Below are 20,899 nucleotides of genomic sequence, written 5' to 3' on the forward strand. Positions count from 1 at the left end.
ATTGTCAGCTAAGTATCCATCCTGTGTAAAATCAGATCCGTTAAAAGGGTGGGTCGCATCATAAAGATTATTATTCCATGAAAATAAAATGGTCCAATCATCAAGAAGTCTACAATTTTGAAAGGAAGCGGATTGGCTGGTGTACCACACACCAGCTATGTAGCTGCTGTAGTTACGTGTCGCGCGAAGACGAGCACCGACGCTCCTCGAGCTCCGAGTTGTACGAACGGTTCAAAGGAGATCAAAGTTATACGGCCCCTGTATTTATTGTATCTACACCGTTCATTTATGTGTACAGATCATGTCACAGCATTATCAAATAAACAAATAATATCCATAGATAACCAGGATCACACCACCAATATCAGCGGAGATTATGCTTTTTACTGTTAAAAAATTTTGAAGGCCACGGTGACGTTTACTTTCCATCCAATCTGTTCGTAAGGCTACAAAAGCCCTGAATGAAGAGCAAAAACGATCCAAAACTTCCGTGACCGCAAAAAGAGTTTTCATTGATCGATGTTCAATCCTTCACTGTTTTTTGCAGTGTGGTCCACTTGATGGTTAGATTTATGTTATTTTTCATCTCAAGCCTTAAGACGAGATCGCTAAATAGATGGACGGTTGGGATATAATAGATACCTTGTAATCATACCTACATGACTTGTTGACGTTAATACAGCAGCTATTTAGCCGGTGTGTGGTCCCCCAGCCAATCCGCTTCCTTTTGAAATAGATAGACATCACCTGATGTGTGGATTGTTCGAGATCTGCCATGATAATACTTATATTTTATGGTCGGCTTTATTGACGGTAGTATATTTATGGAAATTTACATGACAGTGCCTCATTATTATGGTATTTACAAGAAAATGAGGCAGCTTTGGGTATAAGAGAGGGGGATGGGAAGAGGCAGCATGCATGGTTGCGTCTGAGATCTCTTTCCAGGTGTGGCCTCCTTCTCCCTTCAAACCCCTTTTCTATTGCTTTCGTTTTCTTCTCTTCTCCATCCCAATACAAACTCAGAGCCGTTTAGGAGGTGGGCCCCACCATTAGCACAACCTAATGCGTGCGGCCGCTTCGGTGGATCTCCGGATCTGCCTCCTTGAAGGGGGGCCCAACGTGATGTATTAGCTTTCAATCCACGCCCTCCATCCGTTTTTGATGGATCACTTTAGTGCATGATCCAAAAAATGAGGCAGATTCAAATTGTAGGTAGACCACACTACAGGAAAGAATGGTGATTGGATACCCATCAGAATGTTTATTAGCCATCCAACCTGTTGATAAGTTCATAAGGTACTGGAAGAAGGGACCACGCAAATATCAGCTTAACCCAAAACTTTTGTAGCCCACATGAAGTTTTTAATGGTCAGATATATGATGTGGTTCACTTGATGTTTGGATTTACTAATTGAGCTGTTAAAACGGATGGACGGCGTGGATGCAGGGCACATGAATCACGGTGGGCCCCAAAGTCAGTAATCCACCCACATCCGAAGCGGCCCCACCAGCATTCCGAAGTAGGAATGTGACCGGGCCGGGCCTGGGATAGTTCTCGGCCCGGAGTTTCAACTATTCGGGCTTTACCCTATTCAAAATTCTGAATTTTCGGGCACTAAGCCGTCCCATTGACACCCGTTTTCCGAAGGGCATGTGTATCGGAGCTTCGCTGCTCGAACGTGGACCCTAACCCGTATCCACGCCGGCTGACGCTTCTCCGTCATTGGTTCGACCATCGACAGTTATTCTGCCGGGGGACGTAGATCATCTACTGACGGTTTTTGTAGCTATTTTATTGATGAAGCGATGTTACCAAGTTCTATCCTCTACCCCACCCCATGATGTATGGGGTATATCTCATCATCCATCCATTTGAAGAGATTATTTTGGGAGATTTCGGATCCTCTGCAAGCTGCAAATAGAAATTTCTTGTTTTTCTGCATTGTGATTGGTCCACATCATCATGGACATTGTCAGCATAGTCGCATTTGCAGTATATGATGAAATGGGCCATGATGATGTGGCCCAATTACATTGCAACAAACAGGAAATTTCTGTTTGTGGCAAGCAGAGGATCCGGATAAGCTAAAGAATGAGTCGGATCCAAAACTTAAGTACACTTCACCATTTTTTGTGATGGGGTTTACTTCAATTTTGGACTTGGTTTATTCTTTGCATGATCTTCTAAAATGATCTCTCCAAATGGATGAACGGTGTGAGTACAACCGTACATTCTGGTGGAGCCTATGGAGCTTGGTGATATCACTTCCGTTGAGATGGCTACCGAAGCCATCAGTAGCTACTCCGCATCCCTGCTCGGGACGGCAATGAAGCCCTCAACCTAGCCGACGACTCAGCTCTGTGTGACTGGAGCACCGACCGGCGCCTGCATTAGGTGAGATCCTGACTGTTTGATTAAACTCCATTAGATCTGGACCATTGACTGTAACTTATTATTTTCAAGCCCCACATGTAAGATCATACAATTGGATTGATCTACCTGCACTTGGATATTTGGCTGTAAACGCCTATTTGGAAGCCACCAATGGAACGGCTAGGATCTTCTAATAACTTGATATTCGGTTAATATCTTATCCACCGTCGTTAGGGCTGTCGACTGGCTGATCTGGTCCGTCAATCTTTCAGGTCTGGCCCACTTCGAGAGGGGTCTTGGCTTTACTATATATGTCAAAAGCTTCTTGCCCATTCACTTGGGGTTTCAAGGTCACTTTTGTGATATATAATGAATGGTGGGCCTCACTTATTGAATAGCCCAGATCTTGCTTAAGTTGTGGTTTGGCTGGACCATATTTAAATTGAACGCTCGAGATCTTTCACACGCGGGTGGTGAGTTACATGCCATTCGTGGTCCTGCTTTTATAAGCCCATTACAGACTCGGGCGGTGAGTTACATTCCATTCGTAGGAGGAGATGCTGTTATCAAGCTACTCTGTCTTTATTCGCTGTTTTGTCGGCTGTTTGAGATTAACAGAATGCAAGATGGTTCAGGAATGAAAGCAAGTCGCTGTTTCTACGTCTGGGCGAGTCTTTCAATCAAATGAATGGGTTTCCAACTCTTTTTTGTTTTTTTCCTCTTTCTCTCCCTCTCTCTCTCTCTCTTCTTCTTCTTCTTCTTCTCTTTTTTTTTTTTTTTTTTTTTTTTTTTTTTTTTTTTTTTTTTTTTATAAATGTAATTTAGTCCCCTCCTCGGCTTCATAGCGCTGTTTTTCCTTTTATTTGCTTTTACTTTCTTTTAATAAAATTCAGTAATCTTTCGAGAGAAAAAAAAAGCCTATCAGGTCCAAATCTCCTACAGGTCAGCTAAGCTGACTGAAAAGCTTATTAATAAGACGTGCGAGCAAATCCTTGTGTAAGGATCCTTGGGCCTGGCTGCTCTCAGTGCCCTGACTCCTTGGCATGTCGGTTTGGGCTTAAGCTCTAGCTGACCCAACCAATGCCCGGCCTGCTGACATCCTCTCTGGTCCTGAACGAACTACGCATTTTTTGGGCCGAGTTGGGAATGAGCTGGTTAGCCTTACTTCTACGCTCGGTAACTAGTTTGGACTGGACCAAGGTTTGCATGTACCTTAATGCCAGGCAATAAGGCCCAGTGGGTCCAGCTCATTCAACGCTGGTCGTCTGTCTATTTGGTTGGTGGGCCACCTTTGCCAAAACCCAAGTAATCAGCATATTGTCTGTAGTGGGCCTTGACTCGGTTCCATTCGAATAAAGATTTGGCGGGACCCAACTTCCCACAGTTGTAATGACCACTGCAGGTTCAATCTGCGTGGGGCCCATTATGATGTGTCCGTGCCATCCGACCAGTCCATTAGATGCACCCCCATGTTAGGCACGTTAGGCCCAAATGCCAAAATCCAGTCTGATCACTATAACTCATGTGGACCACCACAAGGAGATCAATGGGAGACATTGGGAAGGTAGACGCCCACCATAGACGCTGCTAGATGTAATGTGGGGTCTACCACGTTTACATGCCACCCAAACCAGTCATCAGGTTCGACTGGACAGGAAGGTCCGATGGGCTGATGGACTACACCCTGGCCCAAGTCCAATTAATCAGCTTTGTGTCTGTGGTCGGTCTCCACTCTGTTCCTCGGACCTTGATCATGCAATAAAAAAATATTCAATTTGTGGGGCCCACTTTCAATTGGTGCCATCACAGCCGTCCATTAGATGCGGCCCCATGTTAGGCATGCCTGGCCCAAGTACCTATAGCCACTATTGTAGTCATTGCGAAGGTTGACCCCACCATAGGGACTCCCATATGCAATGTGGGGTCTGCTAGGGTGCACATTGAACCGGTAGAATTGTGGAATTGGACTGGAACCGACCAAACAGGTCCGCTGCTAGGGTGCACATTGAACCGGTAGAATTGTGGAATTGGACTGGAACCGACCAAACAGGTCCGATTCTAAAGTGCACTAGTTTCAAAATTCAAATAACTATGTAGATCCTAACTTCTCCATTCGATGGTATGTAGAACCGAACTGTGGATCAATCTGCAGAACCGAACCTGTATTTATAAAAATTAAAAAAAAAAAAACCTAATTCCCCTACCCCTCTCCTATTTATGCTCGACCCTGCTGTGGCCGCCCTCTCTCTCTCTCTCATCCTTGCTTAGAACCATGGAACCAATTTGGAACCGAATCGGTTCGGTTCCACGGTGCCCATGGTCCGTTCCAAATATTTTAGAACCGTCGGGAATCGTTCGGTTCCAGTTTCACCCTGAAACCAGACCGAACCGACCGGTGTGCACCCCTTGGTTATACGACGTGCTTACATGCCATCCAAACTCAGTCATCACGCGCCCCCCCATTAGGAGAAGGGATACCAAACTCAGGAGAGCGAGATAATGATGCCAGTGAAACACCCATAGCCAAAGTTCACTATCGGTGAATGTATGACCTTGCATTCACTGCCGCACGTGTCAAGGTGGCATGTGCTGTGCCGGATCCTGGACGATCACAGGGTGTTCCTGATTGTGGATGTTACATGGATCAAATATTTACGAGCTACATTTATCAGATGGGCCACACATGTTATAAGAAATGGACGGTCAGAAAAATGACAACCAATGTGCATGTATTGCCCGTGGGTATGATTAATGGACACCACATTAACGTCCCAACTCCTTCACACGTATGGCATGTTTGCAAGCGTGAGCGAATACGCGAAGGGGATAACTCGGAAAAGTGCGTTTCTGGTCCGGAATCCTCACGTGAGAAAACAGAAAACGTCCGCGCTTCATCGCAATTGACTAAGAATCGTTCGTTGCGTCTAATCAACGTACACGTGTCTATGTAGTTTATGAATCCGGTCCGTTCTTCTGTTGGATCGTACAATCGATAGATCAATCCTATCTATTAAGCTATAATCTTCAATCAGAATACTTCCAATGAACAAGAAGCATTAGTGGAGAAACAGAACTTGCAATGGGTAATTTTTCTGCAGGGCCCACTTAATGGACCGTCCAGATGCAGATCCACCAACCACACAGCCACGTGGTCAATATTAAGTGGCGACGGTCCGAGATGGTAGATACATCAGGACGAACCCAATACCCTCTGCCTCGCTAAGCGACAACGAAAATTTGCCACAAATCATTAAATTACAGAATACAAGTCCACCAATCTGAACCGTCCAGGTGGCATTTCCTCTTGTGGATGTGACTGGGATATGAAATCTCACTGACCACACAATCTAAACCGTTCAATTGCTGGCTATCGAATGGATGATTAAAAATAAAACGGTCCGCAATTAATAATTTTTTGGTCCAAATCACACTTCCGATCAGTGTCAATTTCAGTATATGCATCATTGGGCGAGCCCCACTATTTTGGACGGTGGTGGAGTTAGCATGTATGCGTGCCACATATATAGTGGATGAAAGAAAGAAAAGAAAAAACAATAAAACAAAAACAAAAGAAAAAAACAACATTCGGCAGTATCTAGACTCTCCAGTCCAGAGTAGCATGATTGCTCGAGGATAACAATCAGAATCCTACCGTCCTTAACCATCAGAGGATATTTATGGGATATCTGCGCCGTTCATCACGTGGGCCACTCACATTCAGGGACAAGAAATCATGTTAACTGGCCCTGACTGATTTTGTAAATTAAACATAGACCATCGGTCAATATTTAATACTCGTCTCTTTTCCACACCTCATATGCAGACGAGATGATAACTGGCCCTGACTGATTTTTCGTTCATGGAACATAAACGATGTGGCCTACCACAATAACGACTCGGACCTCACACATACGTTCTGTATATGGCACGTGCGAGAAGATCGTGTTTCTTTAGCTACTCGCGAGTAAATCTGGTTCAGAGCGTTAGTCGCGGGAAAAGAAAACTATAAAAACGCCAAACGCCAGTTATCAGCAGATCGGAGAACTCAGAAATCCGTAAAAGGAAAAACCCAAAGGGATTTTTAAAAAAAAGAAAGGAAAAAAGAAGAAAAAATCCATTCCCAAAATCCAATCTCACTCTCCAAAACCCTAATTTCTCCTCTGAAATTCTGTCTTCTGTATTTTTCCCAAATTTCTCCAGTCTTCAATGCAATTCCTTTCAATCATCGGAAAAAAGAAGAAATAGTAGCCATCTTTTCGTAGCTTCAGTAATCTTGAAGTATCATCTCTTTAAGGAGCTGGTTCGTACTCATTTTACTGCTATTTTTGGTTGTTGAATTGGAATCTGTTGCTAATGTTGAAATATCATTTCTTTATGGAGCTGGTTCGTACTCATTTTACTGCTATTTTTGGTTGTTGAATTGGAATCTGTTGCTAATGTTGAAATATCATATCTTTCTGGAGCTGGTTCGTCCTCATTTTGCTGCTATTTTTGGTTGTTGAATTGGAATATGTTGATTTATTCGTAAGCTTTTTGAGCTGTGATCTCTCTGAAATTGTGGAAATTTGCCTTATTTTTTATTTTTTATTTGGTTGTTTTCCTAGATGGAAGGTTTGGATCTTGAATCGATTGGGGAAATTATCTGATCTCGGAGCTTCTGTAGATATGGATTTGATACAAAGTGTTTCGTTTTTGGCTGGCACTCGCAATTGCGATCTTTGGAAGGTGAAATGGGGGAATTATTGTGCTTGTGCCGGTTTATGGCAGAATCAGGGGATGAAGTGTGAGTGGAGGAGTGGTCGAGTTTTGAGGATGATCGGGAAGGATTATGATGGTGGTGTCAGTAAAAGGTCAGTGATTGTCAATATGAGTGATGGTGGGACTGAGACTGGGACTGTAGTGGTTGAGAAACCGAGCTTGCGGGGGTTGGAAGTGTTCGCTGGAAGTCCGACACCTTTTGGTGCCACTGCTCGAGATGGGGGTGTCAATTTTGCTGTATATTCAAGGAATTCTACGTCGGCCACCCTTTGCTTGATCAGCCTCTCAGATTTACAAGAAGTGAGTTAGTATCAACTTATGTACATCCCCTCTCTTAGGATTTTATTTTATTTTTTTAAATGTATTCTTCAGTCTGGCTTGAACGAATTTTCTATTGAAATGTATTATCTGAAGGTATTATATAATGCTTGCTTGAAGGAAAGGTGCTACCTTTTGTTCTATCCAGCAATGATATAGGTGGGTCCCACCATTTGGTAATCTAATCCGTTTATTTGGTGTGATCCATTAAGGGAGGGGCTGCTATGCCTCAATGTCTGTTCCCATTTGGATGATCCCATCCCTTCAATGAAATTCGACAATTATTGTGAGTGGTCCACATTTAATGGGGATGCGGTTTGGCTGGTGACCCCAACACCAGCTAGCTAGCTGGTGTCAAAGCTCTATGGGCCCCACTATGATGTTTGTGTTTTGCATGCTGTCCATCCATTTTTCTAGCTCATTTTAGGGCATGCGCCCAAAAACTGAGGTAGATCCAAAGTTCAAGTGGACCACACCATAGGAAACAGTGGGGATTGAATGCCTACGGTTGAAAACTTCTTGGGGGGCCACTGCAATGTTTCTTTGCCATCAAACCTGTTTATAAAATCACATAACCCTGGTTGAAGGAAAAACACAAATATCAGCTTGATCCAAAACTTCTGTGGTCCCCAAGAAGTTTTCAATGGTAAGCATTCAACCCCACTATTTCCTGTGGTGTGGTCCACTTGGGTTTCAGATCTGCCTCATTTTGGGGCTCATGCCTGAAAATGAGCTGGCAAAATGGATGGACAGTGTGGGTAAAACGCATACATCATGGTGGGGCCCATGGGGCTTTGACACCAGCTAGCTGGTTGGTGTTGGGGTCACCAGCCAAACTGTGTCCATTTAGTGGGACCCAATCTAATGTTGGGGATCAAATGGCAAGGAGTTCTTTTGGGTACCTCTCATCCACCATGGGGCCCACCATTTGAATGATTTGGATAGCCCAAAGGTGGGCCCACTTGTCACTTGACCAAGCAAATTTTCTATTTCATTTGCCTATCTATCATATGGAAAATGCCTTCCAATCATTAGTACAAACACCTTAGACCAGTTAAATTAGTACAAATGCATTTCAGTTTTTATATGTGGAATCTTGTTATAACAGGATTTTTTAGTCCTATTCAATTTTTGTTAACTCAAATGCAGGATAGAGTGACTGAGCAGATTCTCCTTGATCCATCGGCTAACAAGACAGGGGATGTTTGGCATGTATTTCTTCGTGGGGATCTCAAGGACATGTTATATGGCTACAAATTTGACGGGAAGTTTTCCCCTCATGAAGGGCATTACTATGACTCATCTCAGATCTTGTTGGACCCTTATGCTAAGGTTGTGTACATGCAGAAGCGTTCTTTCATCTTGATCACGTGATCTAGTTAGTATGATATTTTATGAATGCTAATTTCTTTGAACACATGACAATGCATACTTCCTTTGCATGTTCGTGTTGTTTGATTGGGTTTAGGTTCTATGCGTTTTTTAGCAGCATTATGAATAAAAACAATCACAGCTAATTCTTCTTTTGATTATTTAGGCAGTTATAAGGAGAGGGGAGTTTGGTACCATGGGACCTGGCGGCAAATGTTGGCCTCAAATGGCTGGCTTGATACCTTCTTCTGACAGTGAGGTATCCAAAGGATTTATGAGAAGCATAATTTGTTTGGTGTTCGTATTCATATCTTTTGCCCTCTTTTCCTTCCCCCTTTATATTTAGTGCTGTTTCATTTTTCTCACCAGGAACTGGGTTTTCTTCTGCAAAAAACTGTTTCATGTGTCAGTATACTGTTATATAGTTTTTTTTTTTTTTTTAAATGGATAACATAACCTTCACTCAAGAGCACAAAAATATATCAAGACAGGTAATCATTTGCTAAATTATCCCATAATAATGGACGCATCTCACAGACCCGTAAATGATGTAGCACATATTTGTAGCTTTTTCATGCAGCCTGGTAAGGGAAGTGAGAATATTCATCCTTTACTGTCCCAATTTGCTATTATGCTGTTTTGTGCTTTTTTAAGCTTGCATGTTACTAAAATCTACTCATGTGATAATATATTTTTCAATTAGATTGAGCAAGGACACTGCTGTATTTTGATACTGACAGATCGCCTTTCAGTTAATATTAGTTTCCACGAAGGCAATTAAAAAAAAAAAAGCTGTTACGTATAATGGTAATGGTGGGAACTGTTATGCATTACAGGGCCATAACAGCCATCATGGAAAAAATGACATGTAATAGCTTGTAACAGCCGTAACAGCCTTGTAATAATCCATTACAAGGACGATACGGTTTCATTTTATTTTCTAAGGCCGTAATGGCAGTTACGGCTTGTATCGTAATGGTAACAACCCATCACTGATATTGAATACTTTGGTTTCCACTTAAGAATGAGAAAAGAATGAATTGTTATTACAAACAAGAACAGTCAATGTAAAAGTTCTGTTTTTGGGACTGTCATATTTCTATTTGGTTTTGTTTGTGTCCTTGATATTCAATAAAAGGTTGTAGTCGAGGAGGGGAAGTTTTTAATACATTGGTTTAATGATAGTTGACTTTTTTAATTATCTTTTCCACCTTATACTTTGTACTTCTCCGGCTTTTTCATGATTCTAAATCCAATAAAATCACAGGTCCTTTTGAATGGCCAAACTTTTTCCTCCGTTATGTAATTGATTGCACGATTGTTTTAAATAATAAATAGCATGTAGCATAGCGTTCCCCTCCCCGAAGAACAAGGCATAAGCTACATAGCGTGTAGCGTAAGCTACAGCTACGTGCCGCTTCCAAATTTTTAATTAAGGCTGCTTTTGGTTCCACCAAATATCATGAAATTCAATGATATTTTCACCAAATTAGATTGATTAAAACGTGAAATTTTAGGGCGTGTTTGGCCGGGCGCTGGATACAGTATTAGATGGGATTAGGAGGGTTATCCTGCGCCATCCCATCCCATCCGCCGTTTGGGATGGCGGGATGGGATGTCATCTGCCTCGCCCTCGTAGACACCGCCCTTAGCTAACATGGATTCTGCCAATCCCAGGATGTGAAATTTCACCGCTATGTGAGGCCCACCAAGATATCAATGAGATATCCACTCCGTCCATCATTTTCACCGGCCTACATTTAGCCATGAACCTGTTTTAAGGCAAATATAAAACAGTGAGTGGGGCACACCACAAGAAGCAGTGTAGATGCAAACCCATCCATTTGGGACGGTCCAAACAGGCTGCTGTATATCCCATGGGCTATCCGAAACCCATGGGATCAAGGGACAAACACTGACACCACCATCATTACCTTAAAATCCATTCTATCCCTCCTAATCCCATGGGATTGGTCCGGCCAAACACGCCCTTATGAAACTTCATGATATTTGGTGCAACCAAACACAACTTAAAATAATAGGAAAAATACGGCAAAGGAACTGAGTTAATACTATTACTTACATCAGTTTACTGAAATCATTGAAAAGATTATCTTAGTTTATATATATATAAAACAAATCTTGGGAAACATTTATTGATTTTAATGTTTTAGTGAAATTAACTTGTAGTATAAGTTATATAGCTAGGCTAGGTAGTGTGTAGCGTATGCTTATTAGCCTAAAGCATGGAGTAAATGCGACTTAAGCTATTTTCATGAGCTATGTAGTGTGAAGGCAAAGCTTCAGTAGTACTCTACACACTACATAGCGTAAGCTATATAAAACACTGGATTGGACTATATTTAGTCCACATTTTTGTGGGAAGTGAAATTAACTTAATCTATTTCCGAGCTACCATTACCTAATAATTTCTTATCCATGGATTCAGCATTTTGTTTCCATTGGAACACCATTGTGTTTAGCATGTGTAGCATCCAAGACCAATCTTAATTGTTTCTTATGTTTGAGGATTTTTGGCCCTACATTTATCTTGCTGTTGCCATATTTGATATTTTCAGTTTGACTGGGAAGGTGACTTACCTTTGCGTTATCCTCAAAGAGACCTTATAATTTATGAAATGCATGTTCGAGGATTTACAAAGCATGATTCAAGTAACACTAACTACCCTGGAACATATCTTGGTGTAGTGGAGAAACTTGACCACTTGAAGGTATGGATTTAGTATATATTATTTATTTAAACTTCTGCTAAATGAATCATGACACTTTTAGATGTACCAAATAAGAACTTGAAACATCTCTTATATTTTCTCTGTGCTGAGTTTCATGTATTCTACAGGAGCTTGGAGTCAATTGTATTGAGCTAATGCCATCTCAAGAATTCAATGAGTTGGAGTATTACTCCTCTAATTCTGTCCTGGGTGACTATAGGTATGGACTCAACATTTTATTATTTTTCTAAGCCTGTGATTGCAGATACGTCTACATAAACATCCGCTCTATTCAATTCTCTTCAGTTCAAGCCCCATACTGGAAATCTTAGAAACTGAAGTCTTCTTCTTGTTATTCTATACTGGAAATCTTAGAAAATGAAGAGTTCCTCTTCTCTACTGGAAATCTTAGAAACTGAAGTGTCTTCTTCTTCCTCTGTGTCTACATAAAGATCCATTCTACTCAAAATCTTAGAAACTGAACAGTCTTCTTCTTCTTCTTTATCCAAAACTGAAGAGTTGTCTTCTTCTTCATCAAATCTTAGAAACTAAAGGAGTCTTGGTCGTTGTTGTCATCATCATCTTCTTCTCCTTTGAAATTTTAGAAACTGAAGAGTCACCATCATCATCATCAAATCTTAGAATCTGGGCAGTCGTTTTCATCATCATCAAATCTTAGAAACTGAGGAATCATCTTCTTCTTCTTCATCATCCTCCATTATGGACACTTAAGTTATGCTTGCCCGGTAATTCCTTTTCCATCTTCTAGGGGGAAAGATTGAACAGGGATGGTGGACTTCTTTATGATTTTCCATCCTTTTCACTCACACCCAACTATTTTTTAAGGGAAGTTTTCTTTTATCAATACAGGAAGTGAGGGTTCTTGATTTCTTGTTCCAGGCTGAATTTTTGGGGATATTCAACTGTCAACTATTTTTCACCAATGATAAGATATTCGTCTGCTGGCACACGTAATAGTGGTCATGATGCAATAAATGAAGTCAAGATTCTTATTAGAGAAGCTCATAAGCGAGGCATCGAGGTGATTGCTATCTTGGGCTTGCAACACATGTTGTTTCTTTCTGAGCATAAACCCATTTTGATTCCTCTTTTAATTTTCTGCAGGTGCTCATGGATGTCGTCTTTAATCACACAGCTGAAGGGAATGAGAAAGGTCCTATTTTATCCTTCAGAGGCATTGACAACAGTGTGTATTATATGCTTGCACCCAAGGTATAATCCCTAATCTTTCAGAAAATTGATCCTGCTTTCTTACACCCAAAATCAACAAGAAACTCAAAAATGTAATGTGTGATGTCTCCATGGTGAAATAACAGCTTGATTTATGCATCCTTCAATCCTGCTTTTTGCATGCATAAGTTTTGGGATTATCCTGATATTTTGTGTTGTTTAGGATCATTGACATATGAAGTGCATCTTGTTTTACGTTTCTGCAGGGAGAATTCTATAACTATTCAGGTTGTGGCAACACCTTCAATTGCAATCATCCTATCGTACGCCAATTTATACTGGACTGCCTAAGGTAGATCCACCAGCATTGCCTTGTATCAAACTTCTCTGTTTATTCATTATTGGTATAATTGTGCAACTAGTTGTATGTAAAATATCTGAAATGTATATGTAAAAAAATGAAGAATTTCATTTTATTCAGAAATATTCAGCATTGCAATTTGACAAATGGGACATTTAACAAGACCAAATCAAAATGAATTAAGTTTTGAATTGGATACGCCCCTTTACTTGCTGCCCAACTACTCCACAAAATTCACAGTCGAACCCCAAGATGGAAGTGAACAACCTAAGATATAATCTATCAACTAATGCTTGGATTGGGGCAACACATGCTATAGAAAGGCAGCAAATGCTAGGAGGAAGCAAGGCATACTTGAAACCTCATATTAAAAAAGGGTATTCTCCATTCAAACATTAACCCACCATTCATGGAAGAGTTTTACATGTTTATATATATTTTTCTCATAGCAAGAGAAACCCTGATGTAATCTTAACCATAGATTGCTTATAATCCTAACCATCTATTTCAATCAAATATTAGAAATTAACAAAATATCTTGAATCCTGCCACAACTGTACATGCTTTCCGTAAATAGGAAATAACTTGCTTGAATGATATCAAAATTGCATAAACTTGGGCTTGTTTGAAAGCTAATTCAATAGGCTTTTAAATGGTACCAATTTCGTCATTTAAACATCATTTTTTGGTAACTCCTTCAAGCACCAATCGATACCCAAAATGTGGCTAATGAAATAAATGGCGAAAATACTAAAGGGAAACTTGTTTAACAGGTAATTGCTAACTCCAGCAACTCATTAAATAATAAACCCTATACTCTTGTGGACTCACATTTAGATTGTGTCACATGTGGGATCCAACCTATATGGGGCACACAGATTGATTAGACCATTATCAATGGCTACAAAACTACTCAGGGAGCCTGGAGACTGGATCTCTGATTGGGGTGATTGTGAGGCCCACTCCTAGGTTGCTTGCATCATTTCATTTAACTCGCTGACTTTCTCTGGGAAAAAAAAAATGAAAACTAAAAAAATAATAAACAAACATGGTTAAAAATTGAAAGACTTGTGGAACCCAGCCCCACAGATGTAGATGAAGAGTTTCCAAAAGCTGACAGAGGACAACATCTTGGCCTATTTGAACCTGTAAGGCCTAACTCCTTTATGTCCAGGAGTTGGATTACAAAAACTTATACCAATATGGGACCTTGATCCAGTTGAAAAAAAAAAAAACCTCCATTTAAAACATGAATTGAAGATTAATATTTGATGCCTGTGTCTTAAGATTCACCACATCCCCTTCAAAACCAACCTGACCATGAAATGAAGGCACGAAGGCAACAGCTAGAATGTTGAGGTTTTCAGTGCCTTTATAGAGAGCCTTTGAAAAAAAAAAAATTAAAAAAAAAAAACAGAAGCCTTTTTGGTCTTCTGGGCCAAAAAGAAAAGGTTAAAGCGTGCTATGCATAAGATATTTCAGAATATTATATTTGTGAGTGAAATATGGTAAACATAAAACCCTTTCACTTGTACAATATTAAATTCCTCAACGTTACAATATTAAACTCCTCAATTCCTGCCAAGCTTTTGCTTTGGTGGGAACTGAACGAGCATGAACAACAACTGAGTCCATACGTTAACAGTAATTTAAATGACCTCTTAAAAAGTTTCATAAGGAACTTTCAAACAAAACATCATTTATAGAATATATAAACTCTGATAAGGAGGTCCAGAAATTGTTTTAGAGAGTACCTAGTTGTAAACATTGATTGGTTGGACTTGGCAGCATTCTGAAGTACAGGTTATTGAACATCCTAACAGTAAATGGATGTATGATTCATGCCTATTAACTTTTGTCTTTTTGGAAATTTTCAGCATCAGAAGCATTTCACTTTCTGAATGACACCTTTGATTTTTTCTTTTTACCTGGAAATTGTTTCTTTCTTTCTTGCAAAATGGGGTTTATATGTCTTTTGTTACTCATGAAACAGATACTGGGTAACAGAAATGCATGTGGATGGCTTTCGCTTTGATCTTGCTGCTATCATGACCAGGAGCAGCAGGTCATCTACCATACTCTTTGCTCAATGACTTTCCTTTCTCTTTAGCATGTGCATAAAGGATGCTGATCTTTCCTTTGTTTGAAGTCTATGGGATGCAGGCAATGTATATGGGAGTCCAACAGAGGATGACCTCTTCAGGACTGGTACCCCACTCAGCAGTCCTCCATTAATCGATATGATCAGTAATGATCCTGTCCTCCGTGGGGTCAAGGTACTTGCAGTAGTTGGCTCTATTTGTTTTGGGAGGTTCTATGTGCAAATCATGACATTCAATGATCTTACATGTTATATATCTTCGTGTGCAACAAAAATCATTGTACACATGTTTCATTCCTAAACGAGGTACTTTAGCTACAGAAAAGTGCATGTTTACGGCTCTCCCGTGCCTTGCATTCTGTTTTGTTTCCTTCTGTAAATTAATTAAATTTCCATTCAAATTTGATTGTCCATGCATGTTGTTCTTCTTCTTCTTTTGTTAACGAAAAGAGGTCCATTATACACAGATGAATCTCAGTACTCTTACAGATATCTGCTGTTAATTGGCAGTTGTCTGCATTAAGCTGGCTGACTTACCTTTTGCACTTAATGTCAAACAGCTTATTGCTGAAGCATGGGATACAGGCGGTCTTTACCAAGTTGGTAGGTTTCCTCATTGGGCTATTTGGTCAGAATGGAATGGACAGGTTAGTGTCTTTTCCATAGATCCATGGGAATTTTCTGTTAGGACTGAAAATTACAATATGCAGCGTAGGACTTTGATGCATGATGTGGTTAACCTATGCTTTTGCATTTTTCAACATTGATATATTACCTATTTATTGAAGGAAATATTGATCTTCTCTCTGAGCTCTCACAATCATTCTAATTTGTCTTCCCCTCTCAAATTTCAGTATCGCGACATAGTGCGGCAGTTTATCAAAGGTACCGATGGATTTTCTGGGGCTTTTGCTCAATGCCTTTGTGGAAGTCCACATTTATACCAGGTGATAATTCTATATCTCTTTGACCTATATAATCATATCTTTGTTGGAATATATTTGTCACGTATCTGCTAGCTTACCATCTGGTACTCATTTTTGTTTCTGGCACGCATGGCATTTCTTGCTGTCGTTTTCCTCCTCCTACTCTTTCTTCACCAACGTCCATTGCAGTAGTTACTCTTTCTTTTTTCTTCTTCTTCCTCCTCCCCCCTTTTATCTTTTTGTTTTTGTTTTTTGAACATTTGGTTTTGACCTGAAGCAAAAATTGGTCACTTTTCTCTTCATCATTGACACTGAACAATGATGTACAGGCTGATAGAAATACAATGTTTGTGGCTGTCCAATCTGCATCAACAGAGATAAACAACTCTAATTTTCTTCTCTAAATTTAAAATATTCTCAGTTTTTTATCTTTCCAATCTTCACATTTTCATTGGTCCCACATAAACGTTCATAAAATTATACTGAATGGTACTTTTTTCTTGTAACTGGTAGCTTTGAAATGACTTGTTAGAGGTCAGCATATTGGAATTTAGTAGCCAAAGAAGTGCTAGATATGCTAGGTTGTACTGTTGTATGTGAGTTCAAACAGAAACTTCAAATCTCAAAATCAAAAGTGGGGATCAGTGTAGTGTGCGTGAGTGATCTAGGGTTCAATCCTTGCTAATGTTAGCTTTCAAAGAAAAAAAATAGGGATCAGAAATGTGAAAACCTGGAATTATTTGCAAAAGCAAGGGAAATGGGGGAACAAATAGAAGATTTGGGATGCAGCTGATGGGTTTGGGATAATGGTTTATTTGTGAATAAAAGATATTTGTGAAATTTCAGCTCATATCTTGACCAATATTGGTTGTCGAAATTGAAAAAGGAAATCTGAGTCCCTTGTTGGAGAGCAAAATAGCCACCTTGCTTTCATGAAATGAGTGAATATGAAGAAATCTTAATAAACTTACCTTAGATTGTTGTGCCATTTTCACCTTGTGTCAATCCAGGAAGCCAATGCAAATAGCCCTAGAGGACAAGACAAGTTAGTATCATATCATACAGCCTGATTTGGTTTCTTCCAATGCATTGATTTTTTCTAATTTTAATCCTAAACTATCGACATGTATTACTGCATCCTGACTTGTTTGTTTTTAATAAGCTGGAATTGTAGAGTGCCATCTGAGACATCTACAATACTGCATACGTGAAGTTTGTTCTAATCAATACCCCATTCCTCACCAATAGTATGAATCAGGAAGGAGGAAGAAAACCATGGAATAGTATCAACTTTGTGTGTGCACATGATGGATTTACTTTGGCTGATTTGGTGACATACAACAAAAAGCATAACTTGCCAAACGGTGAAGACAACAATGATGGAGAGAATCACAATAACAGCTGGAACTGTGGACAGGTAACCTTTGTACTTAGCCCGTTTGCTGATGCTTGAAATATTATTACTGGGCTATGCCGTGTAGCATCCATCCCATCTCAAATGTAAATGAGCATAGAAACCAATGATGCATGTGTAGTTCTTAACCATACCTTTGCCTATTGATGATGGGCTTCTGATGAATTGGAAGTAATGAAAGAGTGAGTGGGCCCTTTTCCTTACTCATAATGAGTTGCTAAGAAAGATTAGCAATTTTGTGATGAAGAATATTAAATGTAAACTAAAACCAGCATTTGTATGAGAGAAGTGATATGATTATCAACCCAAGGAGAGATATCATGTTCTGGCCCTCCGTTTAAGTGGAGTTCCATTTTTTGATGATACACTGTTCATCTGATGGGCCTCATTATGGAGAGATCATGCCATCTTTCTACCGTTGGAACCTATACACTTATTTATTTTCCCAGTATGTAACTTTTTGAACGACTTTGTAGGAAGGGGAGTTTGCTAGCCTGCCTGTGAAAAGATTGAGGAAGAGGCAAATGCGGAATTTCTTCCTCTGCCTTATGGTTTCCCAGGTAAGTGCCTGATTATATGTACTTGGACATTGACAGGAAGATATCTTCTTTTTTCTGACCTTTCAATTTCCACCCTCTTTTTAAATGATTTGCAATAATAGCCGCGTAATATAAGTTGCTGAAAAAATGAGTGAATGGTCTGCATTGTAGTTGCATGGAATGGGAACATGGTATGTATTCTATCAGACAATTTTATCAGTGAGTTTACTCTTTTCTAAGACTTGACTCAGCCGTGTTGTAACCATTTTTAGAAAACCTCCATTTTGAATTCGTATTTTCAATCAACAAAAACTCATGTAATTGCTTTTATGTTTCAAAATCTGTGCATTTCAGAAGAATTGGAAGAAAAAAATAATAATAATCTTTTTTGGTAAATCATATGAAGAAAAAATCTTTTTTTTTTCTTTCAAAAGCTCGAAAGTTATATATATTAAGCAGTCGGAAGATTTAGTGGAGAGGAGGCAACAACATTAAACTGTTCCTTCGAATGAATTTTGATGATTTTTAAGAATTGAAACCATTTCATTGAACAAATTTCGACCATTTTCAAGATCAAAACCATCTCTTTGAACAAAATTTGACCATTTTAAGGATCCAACCTGAAGTTAAACCTGAAATTTTCCTATGCCCAACCACATTCATGGGACGGAAATGCTGCCTGACAAAGCATTTGTTTAGAAGAGTGTGAGGGATATTTTGGTTAATCTGTTCCCTTATTACAATCTCTTTCCTTCTGATTAGGGGGTTCCGATGATTTACATGGGCGATGAATATGGCCACACCAAAGGAGGCAATAACAACACATATTGCCATGATAACTATGTGATCCTCTTCTCCTACCACCTTTCTCGTGCTATTTACTATCAAATTTTGCTATCGAAATATGGGTTCCTTTTTAAATTGTTTCTAGCTTCTTTTTTCCTCTGCAGCTCAACTATTTCCGGTGGGATAAGAAGGAAGAATCCTCATCTGATTTCTTCAGATTCTGCCGCCTCATGACAAAGTTCCGCCAGTAAATACTGCATGATAGAACAGTTTCCTGCTTACATTTTTTACTTTTTGTATTTTTTATTTTTGGTTAATGTTTAACAGCTTGTCAATGATCCATGTGTCATGTTGTGATGAACAGTGAATGTGAATCACTTGGGCTGAATGACTTTCCGACGGCAGAACGGCTGCAGTGGCATGGTCACATGCCTGGGATGCCAGACTGGTCTGAAACAAGCCGATTTGTTGCGTTTTCGTTGGTAAGCTTATACATTCTTCTATCGTGTTTTCCAGCTTAACGTTGTGGCTGTTACATCTTCAGACATGTATATCAGACACTTTCAGCGTGTTTATCACGAGTATATTGAAATTAAAGAGAAATGATCCTTTGTGAAGTGGGACATGCAACAAATCAGCATAAGTGAATCCCATCAGAACGATCCTGATTTGGGAGTGATGGATAGTGTAGCTCACTTGTCATTATCTGGGTGGGCCTGTCTTAGTTTTAGACCATTGGGGGCACCATGACCCATTGCAGTCCTATATCTGGTGATGGGAATAGCCCATACTCATTTCCTGATGTGCTTTTAACATGGGATCATTTCTCAAAACTGCATGGATAGTACTCAAGAGATGGATCACCATCTGCTCAGGATCTGATGGTAATTGCTCAAATTTTTATAAAATAATACCATTAAGGGCCTGTTTGGGTGCCACAAAAATGATTTCATCTCATTTTGGTAAACAATATTTATGTAGTAAAAAGATACTGATAACCAATGATTTATACAAGGGTGCATTTGGTTGCACCAAATATCATGAAATTTTATAATATTTCATGAAACTTGGTGCCACCAAACACACCCTAAATTATGATCTTTAATACATGATTACTATTAACTAAAACAAGATGAACTCATTTTTAAGTGGCACCCAAACAGGCCCTAAGGTTTTCCGGATTCCCACTTCCATGTGTTTCCAAGACCTTGTGCCATTGCTGTGACTACATGAGTCAATCATGCATCCCAAGCCTTTGAACTAATCTTCTCTATCATTGCTGGATTCAAGCAGATGGACTCTGTAAAGCGAGAAATCTATATTGCCTTCAACACAAGCCATATGCCGGTCACCATCACACTTCCAGAGCGCCCAGGCTATCGATGGGAACCGCTGGTCGACACCAGCAAGGCCTCGCCATTTGACTTCCTCTCCAATGATGTCCTGGATAGAACCATTGCCATCCAACAGTACGCGCACTTCCTCGACAGTAACTTTTACCCCATGCTTAGTTATTCTTCTATCATCCTCACATTGTCTCCAGATGCTTAATTTCTATAATCCACGCTAGGTCTTCCCTGGGAAATGGTAGCTTGTAATGGTTTGTCTGTGTGGAGTGTATATGGGCCACCTCTGATATGGACATTGCCAAGAAGTTCAGCTATTTGAACAAGGCATGATCAATATGAGGTGGGCCGGCCACTGATATAGATAGAATGCAGTGTTTGCTGACATGCATAGTAGATAAGAGGTTTTTTGACAAGGCATGATTAAAATGAGTGGGAGATCTTGCACATTTGTGCTGCGAATGGCCCACTAAAACCCCGCCTTTGAATTTGCCTCAAGGAGAAACTGGACGCATCTGCGGTTTGATTTTACCAGTTATCAGCGACTCTGTTGTTGTGGGCCATGGAACACCTGTACGGGATCGAAACTGTTCAGTGGGTGGGCCCTAGCATAGAACTGTTGTACACCAAAAATGAAGGGTTAGGATTTTTTCAGTTGAAAACGGAATGCTGCCATATT

The 20,899-nt window shown here is 39.9% G+C and overlaps 1 protein-coding gene and 1 long non-coding RNA gene across 4 annotated transcripts; one reads left to right on the plus strand and one right to left on the minus strand.

The window, feature by feature from the left end:
- The first annotated feature begins 1,416 nt into the window (after window positions 1–1,416).
- LOC131217500 (isoamylase 1, chloroplastic) lies at window positions 1,417–20,459 on the plus strand. 3 transcript variants are annotated; one of them, XM_058212436.1, is made up of 19 exons: window positions 1,417–2,398; window positions 6,982–7,435; window positions 8,603–8,785; window positions 8,991–9,083; window positions 11,404–11,556; window positions 11,685–11,776; window positions 12,457–12,598; window positions 12,682–12,789; window positions 13,014–13,099; window positions 15,102–15,173; window positions 15,258–15,384; window positions 15,770–15,856; window positions 16,064–16,156; window positions 17,394–17,552; window positions 18,026–18,109; window positions 18,851–18,931; window positions 19,039–19,121; window positions 19,239–19,356; window positions 20,165–20,459. In XM_058212436.1, exons 2-19 carry the CDS (start codon window positions 7,043–7,045, stop codon window positions 20,423–20,425), a joined length of 2,415 nt encoding a protein of 804 aa, XP_058068419.1. In that variant the 5' UTR covers window positions 1,417–2,398; window positions 6,982–7,042; the 3' UTR covers window positions 20,426–20,459. The 3 variants fall into 3 exon arrangements, with proteins under 3 accessions (XP_058068419.1, XP_058068420.1, XP_058068421.1); XM_058212437.1 differs by having other exon boundaries at window positions 20,168–20,459; XM_058212438.1 differs by lacking the exon at window positions 1,417–2,398 and having other exon boundaries at window positions 7,296–7,435; window positions 8,608–8,785.
- Window positions 2,143–2,660, minus strand: LOC131217503 (uncharacterized). Its single transcript, XR_009157263.1, has 2 exons — window positions 2,530–2,660; window positions 2,143–2,406 (listed from the first exon to the last, which is right to left on the minus strand). It is a non-coding gene; the product is annotated as an uncharacterized LOC131217503 (long non-coding RNA).
- Window positions 20,460–20,899: the final 440 nt, after the last annotated feature.

The sequence above is a fragment of the Magnolia sinica genome, chromosome 10, assembly GCF_029962835.1.
Source record: "Magnolia sinica isolate HGM2019 chromosome 10, MsV1, whole genome shotgun sequence".
NCBI classification, from domain to species: domain Eukaryota; kingdom Viridiplantae; phylum Streptophyta; class Magnoliopsida; order Magnoliales; family Magnoliaceae; genus Magnolia; species Magnolia sinica.

What these genes read in the sequence shown, in the direction of transcription:
- LOC131217500 (XM_058212436.1), top strand. Translation starts at nt 7,043, where the DNA reads ATGGATTTGATACAAAGTGTTTCGTTTTTGGCTGGCACTCGCAATTGC. An exon ending in GGTCAGAATGGAATGGACAG is followed by an intron (nt 15,857 to 16,063) that starts GTTAGTGTCTTT and finishes CTCAAATTTCAG; the next exon opens with TATCGCGACATAGTGCGGCA. An exon ending in GATTTGTTGCGTTTTCGTTG is followed by an intron (nt 19,357 to 20,164) that starts GTAAGCTTATAC and finishes GCTGGATTCAAG; the next exon opens with CAGATGGACTCTGTAAAGCG.